This window comes from Hyperolius riggenbachi, chromosome 10 (assembly GCF_040937935.1).
Source record: "Hyperolius riggenbachi isolate aHypRig1 chromosome 10, aHypRig1.pri, whole genome shotgun sequence".
Taxonomy (NCBI): domain Eukaryota; kingdom Metazoa; phylum Chordata; class Amphibia; order Anura; family Hyperoliidae; genus Hyperolius; species Hyperolius riggenbachi.
The window spans coordinates 122,951,810-122,964,573 of NC_090655.1; the positions used below are offsets into that span (position 1 = coordinate 122,951,810).

The following is a 12,764-nucleotide window of genomic DNA, read 5'->3' on the forward strand; positions in this document are numbered from 1 at the left end:
TAATTTTATTGTTATTTATCACACTGAAATGATCTATATATTTTTTTGCCACAAATTAGGCTCTCTTTGGGTGGTAGTTTTTGCTATGAATTATTTTATTTTATATGCATTATAAAGGGAATAATAAGGAAAAAAAGAAAAAAAAATCATTCTCAGTTTTCAGTCATTATAGTTTCAAAATAAAAGCTTTTCGATACATAAAACCCACACATTTTATTTGCCCATTTGTCCCGGTTATTACAACATTTAAATTGTGTCCCTAGTACAATGTATGGTGATAATATTTTATCTGGAAATAAAGGAGCATTTTTCCATTTAGGGATTTTTCAATACTATTTCACTTATTACAAGACTTTTTTTTTTATTTATTTTGCAAAATTAACAGTAATATACTCTCATGACATACATATTAGAAAAATCTCTAAGGTAACTATTTATGTAAAAAAAAATTAAATGATGTAATTTTTTTCTTTTTATTAATAAGTGTTTTATTTCTGTAACTGTGGGGCAGGGTTGGAAGGGGTTAAAAGTAATAAAACAAAAAAAAACTAATATTAAATGTTCTATGTAAAACAGAATACTGGTATAATTAGGTGTATTTTTACTTTTTGACCACAAGATGGTGCTACTGAGACCGTGTTTCTATTAATAGAACACAGAAGCGTTGGGTCTGAGAGCTTGCATCGCGTTATCAAGCTCTCCGAAGACACAGGCACGGTGATCGGGGTTGAGAATAAATGAATCTCACATCCCGATCGCAGATGGAGGGGGCTGCAACGAATAAAAACGGCGTGGGAATCATGTACACGGTGTTAAGGTAACAGTACGCATATCTACCCCCCTGATCCGCATGTGAAGTTTGCAGGGCTGTAGATATGCGTATCAGGGATCCTAAAGTGGTAAAATTTGTCAGTATAATGCCTTTTAAGCCACCAGCAAGCAAGAAAATACTCAAAATAATTTTGATAGTACTTTCGCACTTACATCTCAGTATTTTTTCAGTTGAAAAGTGCTGGAAAGTTATTTTAAATAGAAGTTGAAAAATTATCTCCTAGGAGAAAACGTAGGAGAAAAGTGGAATTGCATATGGGCCATTGACCCATATGCAATTAACTTTTTCTCATGAGTTTTCTCCTAGGAGATAATTTTTCATCTTCTATTTAGAATAACTTTTCAGCACTTTGCATTAAAAAAGTACCACAAAGCTGGTTGAAAAGTACTATCAAAATCATTTTGAGTATTTTCTTGCTTACTGGTAGTATAAAAGGCATTATAATTGACAGACAAGTATGAAAATATCACCTTGGAGAAATCTTAGGAACAAAAAGTGATTTGCATATGGGCAATGGTCTTGCGTCTGCCTGCCTAGTATTATGCACTCTTAGTCTAAATGTTAGTGTTCTACATCATTAACGGTGAAATAATGTTTTCTACCTCTATGATATAAACATTGGTTGCTTTGCAGTTAAATTTTTCGTCTCTAGCTCATCTTGTGTTAAATCTTGAACTTTTCACTGATTAGATGTCCTGAAAGCTGTAGAAGATGCATAGTCTTACTGCTAATGTTTGTTCTCACAGTTTCGGACATTTGACCCTTGCAAGCAGCTGTGGTGCAGCCACCCAGACAATCCTTATTTCTGCAAAACAAAGAAGGGCCCTCCTCTTGATGGAACTGAATGTGCTCCTGGCAAGGTAAAATATCCATCATTTTTAGATTAGCCACTGAAAGAGAATAACACTAACTCACAAAAAAATGTGTAAACAGAGGGACACAAATGGAATGCAAACTTGATTTCTCTTATTTTGATATAGCTGATTGTACTGTGCATGAGCTACGTGTGTATTTATAGTTACCACTGCTCTGTAATCCATACAGCACCGCGGAAGACAATAATGGTACCCTACTTAAAAAGATGTCAGGTGCCTGCGTTCACCTGCGTTTGAGTGTGCCACTGCATTGCACAGGCGCAGTGCTGGGGCCATTGTAGTGAGTTGTGGGTCACAGCCGAGCATGCGTACGGTGTGTTGCAGCTGTGCACATGGGGATCATGTGCGCGCAACAGTTCTCCAGCACCTGTTATGCAATGGGCTATATAACTACGGTAGTATACATATATATGTGTGTATATATATATATATATATATATGTGTATATATATATATATATATATATATGTGTGTATAGATATATATATATATATATATATATATATATATATATATATATAAACCCTTATACATTTACCATATGTTAAATGTCAAAAATAAATCAGTAAAGTGTATTGGTGGCCTGGGAAGCAAGTTTCTGAATCTTCATTGTGCAGCTTCTTGGTTGAATGAAGTCCCACAAGAGGATTATTTTGAACAAAGTAAATAGTATATCAATTATGCATGTTTTATAAGTAATAAAGAGTTTGTTTATTATGATACTCAGTGGTGCTTTAAAGGACACTGCATTTGGAAGACACCAGAACAATCGTATAGTCAAGATGGAGGATGGGGCTCGTGGTCCCGGTTTGGTTCATGTTCCCGAACATGTGGAGGAGGTGTGCGCTCCCGTAGCAGACAGTGTAACAACCCACCGTAAGTACAATGTACCTCAATGCGGAGTGATGCCCTAGAGAGGTTGGTGTATGATGCCCACTAAACAAAACCAAGTCTTTGCTTTTCCAGAGAAACAGAAAGCAATATAGCTCAATCAACCAAGCCATTTCTGACATCTTTAGATGGTTAGTGATGATTAAGTGAGAGTTTTGTTCTGTTGCATTTGTTACTGCATATGTTCCTGCTTTAAAGGTGTTGCTTACCCTGTAACGGCCTGATTGTTTTTATTAAAAATATTGTTATTTCAGTCATCAAAAGGTCTTTTGACCTTTTGACAGACATTTGTTTGGCCACAAACTTACCTACTACTTAGGTACCCCTTAGGTATGTAGTGAGGCCCACCCTAATCCCTTGCCCTTTCGCAAGCTTACAGTTTACGTTGGGGATTTTGTGGCCAAACAGTGTCTCATTTGACATGACAAAATTGCACATTTTTATAGTTTGAAAAAAGAGCCTGTTTCACCCTAAACAGAAGTCTTCCTCTGTGCATGCTTTCATTTTTCAAGAAGAGCTACTTAATTCCCTCCTGGTGTCCACAAGGGATATAGCCACGTACAGGGAATTTGGTGGTGTGCTTCCAGCATTGGTGGTATGTGTATATGTACATGGTACAGTATATGTAACACAAAAAGATTGACTTTGGTCTTGCCTCATCTTTAACAGACATGATTTTTTTTCACATCCCAATGAGTAGTGTGGTAATATGTACACGCATACCATGCTGTTGTAAGGGATTGCAGTATTAGTATAACGTTACTAACTAATGTGTCTCTAATCATGGCATTTTGTAAATGACCAAATAACTATCAGGCACTATGGTGATCTTGTTATTTATCATGACACTTTTTGCAAAAGATATTTGCTCTCGGTTTCCTGAAAGGACAGCATTATTTCCTACCTTGGACTAGAGATGTCCCGAACGGTTCGCCGGCGAACTTCAGTGGTTCGCGTTCGCCTACCAAACGCGAACTTTTTTGGAAGTTCGATTCGCCCCATAATGCTCTATGGAGCAAAACTTTGACCCTCTCCATCACAGTGTTCAGTCAGTTGACAACTGTTGAACACAAAAGACAAGGCCATGTCTGGCTACATATCTGTAAGCAGTGGCTGCATGGTGTAATGGTTAAGGGCTCTGCCTCTGACACAGGAGACCAGGGTTTGAATCTCGTCTCTGTCTGTTCAGTAAGCCAGCACCTATTCAGTAGGAGACCTTAGGCAAGTCTTCCTAACACTGTTATCTTGTCTAATTTTTCTCTTGACAACTGTTGAACACAAAAGACAAGGCCATGTCTGGCTACATATCTGTAAGCAGTGGCTGCATGGTGTAATGGTTAAGGGCTCTGCCTCTGACACAGGAGACCAGATTTCGAATCTCGTCTCTGTCTGTTCAGTAAGCCAGCACCTATTCAGTAGGAGACCTTAGGCAAGTCTTCCTAACGCTGCAATCTTGTCTAATTTTTCTCTAGGATTGAGCATAAATAGTAAATGCTAGGCCAGCTTCAGTTAGTACTGTTGTGGTACAGCGGTTAAGGTACTTGCCCACCACACAGTGAGACCTGGGTTCAATTCTCAGCTATGGTATGTAAACTGGCTTTTGAAATAATAAAAGGGTAGGAGGGTGGAGGGTAGAGGGTAGGAGGGTGGAGGGAGGAGGGAGCCCTAAAATAGCGGTTTGTGTGAAACCTAGATGTTAGCCTGGGACATTTGATGTGTATTTCACTCAATCATGTCTGCCTCCAGGTATTAGAGCCTTTGAAACATGTTTTCTATCATTTTTCTAGGCGTTAGAATTTTTTCTATTTTTCAAAGTTCGCCTCCCCATTGAAGTCTATTGCGGTTTGCGAACTTTTTCGCGAACCGAACCTTTCGCCGCGAACCGAAAATCGGAGGTTTGCGACATCTCTACCTTGGACTTGCTATTTAGACTGAAGAACTGTGTACACTGGGTGAAATGTATGAAGCACATGTAGTTAAACAAGAAAATACCTACTTAGAGAATGTTTCAAATGCAGTTCCTGAGTTGTGCTCATACAGCATACAGTAAAAAAATTGGATTTTGCTTGTATTGCAAAGCGCTCTTAACCCAAGATACTCTTAGGGTTAAGAGCGCTTTGCAATACAAGCAAAAATTTTTGTGAAATTGTGACTTGATATACAAGCAACGTCTTGATATACAAGCAAATAAAGTATACAGTATATGTGTCACGTCATCACAACTGAGCCGATAGTTCTTCTCTCTTTGGCCCTGCAGGATTGTACTTAATTGTACTTAATCTGAGTGTAGAGACTGAGCAAAGTCACATTTCCATGAAATCCTCAAAAGTCCAACTGTCATTGGATAAGTTCCTTGTTAAAGCCACACACAAAAAAAGGTTGGGGTGAGCCAACAGATGGCATTGATACTATTAGGTACAGTGAAAGTCTTGTTTACATTTTTATTTAATACTATTTTTCTATAACTGTTTTTGGATTGTGGAACGAATCAAGAGTGCTTTAGATTACAAGCATGTTTCCGGAGCGAATTACTTAGAAACGATAGATATGCAACATGGTTCTGAGCTTCTATTTTCTGTCTCAACTAATATTCACTGACAGGTTTTTTTGCCCTTTAACCTTCTTGCCGGTTATCCCGAGCTCAGCTCGGGGTAACCTGCGCAGAAGGATTTCTCCGGCCCCGCTGGGCCGATGTTCACAATTTTTTTTACTGCACGCAGCTAGCACTTTGCTAGCTGCGTGCATATCCCGATCGCTGCCGCCGATTCGCCGCTACCCATTCGCCGCTACCCGCCGCGCTGCCCCCCCCCCCCCAGACCCCTTGCGTAGCCTGACCAATCAGTGCCAGGCAGCGCTTAGGGGTGGATTGGGATTCCCTCTGACGTCCTGACGTCCATGACGTTGGTGACGTCATCCCACCCCGTAGCCATGGCGACGGGGGAAGCCCTGCAGGAAATCCCGTTCTGAACGGGATTTCCTGCTTGCAAAGATCGAACTAGGCAGGGGGATGCCGCTTGTCAGCGGCTATCATGTAGCGAGCCCTGGGCTCGCTACATGATTAAAAAATGTTTTTTAAAATAAGTGCTGCGCCGCCCCCTTGCCGTCAGAATTGGAACGGCAAGGGGGTTAAAACTGGTAAAGGTTATACAATGTTCCTGCCTGTGCTTTTGTAGTTTTAATCTGGGCACTCCTCTTTCCTCCCATGTACCAAAATACCGACAGATAAGTTCAATGGTTTCTCCCAAAAATTGGCCTTAGACTACTGTGGACATATGACTATGGTAGGGAGTAGAGTGTGAGCTCTGATGCCAGCGGCATATAAGTACAAAATAGATTAAAAAAAAAACAACAAATAACAGTTAAAAATTAAGTGAGTACCGTAGTTAGTATAGTGCAGGAGTGGTTTATGGAGTGAGACTGGAAGCCCATACCCATGTGTTTTTTTCAAGCGATTTTGCATGACAAACAATTTTTTTTAGATATCGTGCAACATAGTTTAATGAAAATTAGTTAAACGATGTTTCAAGATGGACTTCACCCACGGCGATCATTCATTTTTAAATGACCGCCATGCTGGATTGAATCACGCAGAATCATTATGATCCTCATTGACTTTTGATTTTGCCGTGATCATATAAACATGATCATGCAGGAGAACAGAGGCACCAAAAGGATAAAAGGAAGCTAAATGAGCTTAAAAACCAAATTCTTGGTAAATAGAGGAGGTAGTGGTGGACTTACCTCCTCCAAGTAAACACACAACGGCTGTAGTAAAGACAGTCAATATATTTTATTTATGAAATCCAAATATGCAACGTGTTTCGCAGGTTTGATCCCGCTTCATCAGGCAATAACAACGAAGCAATAGCATATGTGGTCAGTAGAAGAGCCAGGCACCTCTATCTAGTATTTACTCTATCTAGTAACCATTTACCAGTACATATTACACTATTGGGGCTCTTGGTGTCCCCTGTTTTTATCTCATTGCAAAATATAAACATGATCGTTCATTTATGACGGAACCACTGACGATTGCAGATATGGCCAGATGGATCAAAGAACGATTGTTCATTGGCAGAGATCCCCGATCAATCTGGCCATGGGTACTTAGATTTAAATCTTAGACATAAACTACCGTATACCCTCCCCATCCTCTCTCACTATGTTAGTGCCAGGCCAGCTGTCATGAATGCTCTTTAATCATGTGAAATTGGTAATAGGATTAGTAGGCACTGGTCTTGGGTTAGTTGACCAATAGGAGAAGCTTAGTGAGGAAAGAAGGGGTGGACACACTCAGGCATGAGTCTCATTCCACAAACAGATAGATACAGGGTTCATTTTAGGGTTAGATATAATGGTAAGTGTGTTTGAATAATAAGGGAACATTTCTACTGTTGATTACATGGATCTGGATATTTGTCCATCACCGACCGGCCTTATATTATGCTAGCATACACAAGGAGAGAACCCAGATAAATGGTTTTCCTTGCATGTGCTATATTATGCTGGTCAAGATGTACAAAGCTGCATACATGGTGGTAACAACACAGAGACGTTTGTGTCCAAACCTCAAGGTTACAAATGAATACAGTCTTGTGTTGGTACAGGCCTGGATTCTCTTTTTATGGATGCTGCAGTTGCTGTGTGTGACATGGCATCAAGGCACAAGATTGTGTTGGCTTTTTGTTTAATATTTATCATGGGTTGGGGTTTATGCCTTGTCTGAATGTTTGTTATAGTATTATCTCTCCATACACTGTTATGCCCATATCCTGTTAGTTCTGGTGCCAGGACTAGAACAGTGAAACTGCATGATGGAGGAGAGACTTTAGTGGGCTGTGCAGAAACTAATTACAAAGTATGGGAAAAAATGGGAACTCAATGTTTGTATCAATATCAATTCAACATAGCTAAATGTGTCATGACGCGATTAAGAAAAAACAGATTTCTGTATTAATTTTTGTCAACGGCTCTATATTCACACCTGCTACAAAATAACTCATTGGGCCAAACTTACTAAGGAATCTTCAAATAAAACATTGTCCAAGCTCCTGCACTGGGAATGTCACCAATGGAGATGCTTTGAGGTCTCCTGAAATGACTGTGAATCAGGTCCATTGTCAAACAATTATCAGAAGTTTAAAGGATCACATTTTAATATTGTGTATTCAGACTGTCCCAATAAATGTAATTATTTATTTTTCACTGTATAACACCCCCACCATTTGTTTAGCAGTGACAGACCACAAAATTACATAACGCCATTGGCATGTGTTTATACATTCGTCATGCGGAAAGGTGCTCTTTATTTCATTTATGCATTCCACTTGTCTTGAGTCATCTCTGGGGCATTTCTTCAGTTATGATCCAAAATGTTACCGTACCAATCTTTCAAGGCCAACTGTTTGAGGTTGTCAAGGTGTGGAACAGTACAGACCTCAAAAAGGGTTTATTTTTTACACCGCATCAAGGATGGTTCCATAACACTTAGCTGGCCTGGTGATAAATAATATCTGATAAGCTCAAATGTGGAACAGTCGAGAGATTAGACCTGTAACTTTGGGTCCTGTATTCCTTCAAATTCCATTTCCCCGAAACGTAAACATATGTTATGCTTCTGGTGGTTCCTTCTTCTCAGTATAGTCACATCTGTATGCTCTTTTTGTTCTTTCCTCACCGAATTTTCAGATTACATAAACACAGACTTGGCGCAGTGCATATAGCAAAACAATACATTTTCAGAAGTTTGAATTTATTGAAGGCAAATGTTAATATAGCTCAAAGCCATCATTTGCTGTTTCAACTGCTTCTACTTTTTCAGATGTTTTCTTTTCTCTCTTCTTTTTCTCGTAAACCTTCACATTTATTTCTGTTGTACGTCATCACAAGATTTTGTATTTTCCTCCTTCGAGACAAATGACAGAATGTGTATTTAGCACTGCCTAAATGATAACAGACCTCTAAATCAAGGGTGAGATCAGTTATTTTATGGGAAAGAACAAGATGATCATAAGCAAGAGTATTAGTCATTGAGATAAGCAGCTGTGTAGTGTTTTATCACTGTCTGTCTCTATCTAATGCCTGCTACTGAAAAACACTCCAATAGATTTGCCAAATCAATGAGAAAAGTGTTGTTCGTTCCTAACTAAAATTAAGTGCAAAGATATCTGATGCTCCTTTCACAGTAGAGATAGTCATAGATTTACCATCAGGGCCAGGAAAGCATCTGGCCCTGATGGTGTGTCACCTGCATGTCTGAAGTCCTGCTCACGTCAGCTGGCCCCCGTCCTGACCTCCATCTTTGCCAGGTCCCTCACCGAAGGGAAAGTCCCTACTTGCTTCAAGGACTCCATCATCATTCCTGTCCCGAAAAAGCTTGGGGCTTCTGACCTAAACAATTTCAGGCCCGTGGCCCTAACATCAGTGGTCATGAAGACCTTTGAAAGAGCGGTCCTGCCGCTGCTCAAGTACGCTACCCTTGACCGACTGGACCCTCTCCAGTTCGCATACAGGGCAAACAGGTCCACTGACGATACTATTAACATCGGCCTGGAGTTTATCACCGACCACCTCGACAGGCCGAACTCATACGCTAGAATTCTTCTCCTGGACTTCAGCTCAGCCTTTAATACTATCTGTCCCCGGATTCTGCATGACAATCTCACAGAGCTAAATGTCCACCCAACCCTTGGTCTCTGGATCATAGACTTCCTCTCGAACAGGTCCCAGGTTGTTAAGCTGGGTGACATATCCTCCAGACCCAGAGTGACCAACATTGGAGCCCCTCAAGGCTGTGTCTTGTCACCATTTCTGTTCTCTCTATACACGAATAACTGCATATCCACAGAGGACTCTGTCAAAATCATCAAATTTGCGGACGACACCACAATTATTGGCCTTGTTAGTGAGAACGATGAACAGGCTTACCGTAACGAGGTGGACAGAATCTGCAATTGGTGCAGTGAGAATGGGCTGGTTCCTAACACTGCTAAAACAGTGAAGATGGTCATTGATTTCAGGAAGCATGCCAGTATTCCTCCCCCAATATATATTGAGGGTACCGAGGTCGCTAGGGTTCCCAGCGTCTGCCTCCTGGGTACAACCATCTCTGATGACCTGACCTGGAGGGCAAACACCACCGCAACCCAGAGGAAGGCGCAACAAAGACTCTTCTTCCTTCGCCAACTAAAGAAGTTCGGTATGGCCCATGAACTTCTGAGGTCCTTCTACTCTGCTACACATCCTGGTCTGGTTCGCTAGCTGCCCCGCCAGCGACAGATATAAACTCCAGAGGGTCATCAGCTCAGCGGAGAGGATTATTGGTAAACCCCTCCCCCCTCTAGATCTCATCTACAACACCAGACTGCGTAATAGAGCATTGAAAATTGTGGGCGACCCCTCTCACCCTGGTCACAGTTCTTTCAGCCGACTCAAACTGGGCCGGAAGTTCCGGTCCATCCCTGCCAAGACTAACAAGCGCATGAACACTTTTTTTCCCACAGCCGTTAGACTCTTGAACTCTTCCCATTCCTCTGACCCTACTCCCTGCTGCCACCTACGGACTAATACCTGACTTCGGCTGCGGCCGCTCTTGCTTACTGCTTTACCTGGTTGTACTAGAATCACTATCCTCCGCTACACTCTGTTATTCCTTATAGACCCGCAATTGCGCTACTGCAAATGTTGTATTACTCTTGTTCTGTTGCATTGCTCGTGTTGTATTACTCCTGTTCTGTTGCATTGCTCGTGTCCTGTTGTACTACTCTGTATCATCTTGTCTGTTGTATTATTACTATCTCTATGCCAATCAATGTGCCAAATCCAATTCCGGGCACGGTCCAACCGTGCTTGGCGAAATAAATTCTGATTCTGATTCTGATTTAGTGTCTAATATGCTATAATTTTGGAATCATGGCGCATCCACTACATCTAATGCACGGTTAATGTTCGCAAGGAAAGATTTTCTTGTTTTCCATTGATCACTTGTTCCATTGGTAAATTTGAAAAATTGAAAGTCAGTTCGTAGACTGCTTTGCGACCTGGACACCCAAAAAGCATTTGTTTCCATGGACAAATTTTTTTTTTAGTGCTTCGTTTAAAATATAGACTGACTAACAAATGCTCTAGGGACTTTCTGCTTCCTGCATGTGTAAAATAGATGAATACCGCAGACTTATAGATGCCTGGCAGATTCATGAGGATAGCACAGAAGATGTACAAAAGGGTGAAGGGCACCTAAAGATATAAAAATAGTAAAAACGTAAAGGGTGTGGTGGCTTATCTCAGTAACAACAGTCTGATAAGACAAAAAAAAAAATTAACACAGGCGATACGTTTCACGGGTCTATGGCCAATACAAGTGCCTAAAATCATCAAATGTACACAACTCAATGCTTAATCCCAGAGGACAATAAATACATAGATGAGAAGATTAAAAAAAAAAAAAAAAAAACATAAACGGGTCTTAATAATAATGAAGATGGTACCAATACAAACCGTAAAATAATTATACTAGTACATATAACACTGTGTTAATATGTGTCATACATATTTTATCTATCTTTGGGCGCCTCTTGACCCTTTTGTACTTATATACCCCCCACCCCACCAGTGTTGGACTGGGAGCTGGTAAAGTTGAGGAGATCCACTTGCTGGCCAAGCAGCAGTAATCAGGTGTTGCTGCTCACAGTGAAGACTTGCTGCAGGTTTCTATTGGGAGTGGGTTACTGCTGCTTGGCCAGCAGGGTGATTTCCTCGGTTTTTCTACCTCCCAGTCCAACACTGCACCCTACTCTGGTTAACTGTCTCCACCTGCTGCAAGTGGTAGGATGCCCCTGCTTCAACCTACCTTTGTGAGTAGTCCTTTTTCATTACTTTCATTCATTTGAACATCATAACACACTACACTGTCTGGCCTTCCATTATCTCTGTGTCTTTTTCCTAGGATGTAAAGGCACCCCATTCCTCATATCACAACAGATGTACCGTTGTTAAATGCATCTGACTGTGAGAACTTGTAAACCTAATAATAAGCATAATAATAGAAATATGCACCACACAGTTTTATTGTTATGCAATTATATGGCACTGATGCGCTGTACAGCCAAAGTCTACAGGTGGCCTAACACATACATTTTCCAGTTGATTTCCAGTTATTTCAATCAGTGGAATCATGCAATCTGTTAGAAGTTGATGCCTCAACCTGCCAGCCCAATTGATCAATGTTTGGTCCAGATAGAAAATATCCATTAGCGGTGGATCGGGACTAGTGGTGGCAGATCCACTGCCCATAACACTTCACTGCATCAAACAGTACAATGCTGGGGATCGACAGATTTTTTATAGAGTTCATGCTGAACTCTACTAAACATATATGCCTAGTGTGTGGAAGGATTTAATTCCTCTCTGATCAGATTTGATCTGAGAGGGATCTATTAGATGATTGAATCTGGTGGCCATCTATAAGTGTATGGCCACCTTTAGATGCTTACTATAGTTAGTTCCAAAGAAAGCAATTTAAAGAGGAACTCCAGTGAAAATAATGTAATAAAAAGTGCTTCATTTTTACAATAATTATGTATAAATGATTTAGTCAGTGTTTGCCCATTGTAAAATCTTTTAAATCCCTGATTTATATACTGACATTTATCACATGGTGACATTTTTACTGCTGGCAGGTGATGTAGCTGCTGCATGCTTTTTGACAGTTGGAAACAGCTGTGAACAGCTATTTCCCACAATGTAACAAGGTTCACAGACAGGAAACTGCCAGGAGTACCACGGTCCTCAGAGTTTATTGTGGGAGGGGTTTCACCACAATATCAGTCATACAGCACCCCCTGATAGTTTGTTTGTGAAAAGGAATAGATTTCTCATGTAAAAGGGTGTATCAGCTACTGATTGGGATAAAGTTCAATTCTTGGTCGGAGTTTCACTTTAAGTTACCAGTATGTTTAATGAGGTGTAGGAGGATACTCCCAGAGGAAACAAACAAACATGGGGAAAACATACAAACTTCATGCAGATAGTGTACTGGCTGAAAATCAAACCTGCAAGGTAAGAGCGCTATCCACTTAGCCACCACTTGCTGCCGCCGTATTATACTTTATTCAAACCATTTTGACAAAAAAGTAAAATCATATCTGAAAAGCAAATACAACAGAAAT

General features: G+C 40.5%; 1 protein-coding gene across 4 annotated transcripts in view; it reads left to right on the forward strand.

Annotated features, from left to right (window-relative positions):
- ADAMTS14 (ADAM metallopeptidase with thrombospondin type 1 motif 14) overlaps positions 1-12,764 on the forward strand; it is a 308,652-nt gene that overhangs the window by 224,393 nt on the left and 71,495 nt on the right. For all 4 annotated transcript variants that reach the window (XM_068257867.1, XM_068257864.1, XM_068257865.1 and 1 more), the window contains exons 10-11: positions 1,579-1,692; positions 2,435-2,583. In XM_068257867.1, coding sequence (XP_068113968.1) covers positions 1,579-1,692; positions 2,435-2,583 — 263 coding nt within the window. The remainder of the gene's footprint in view (positions 1-1,578; positions 1,693-2,434; positions 2,584-12,764) is intronic.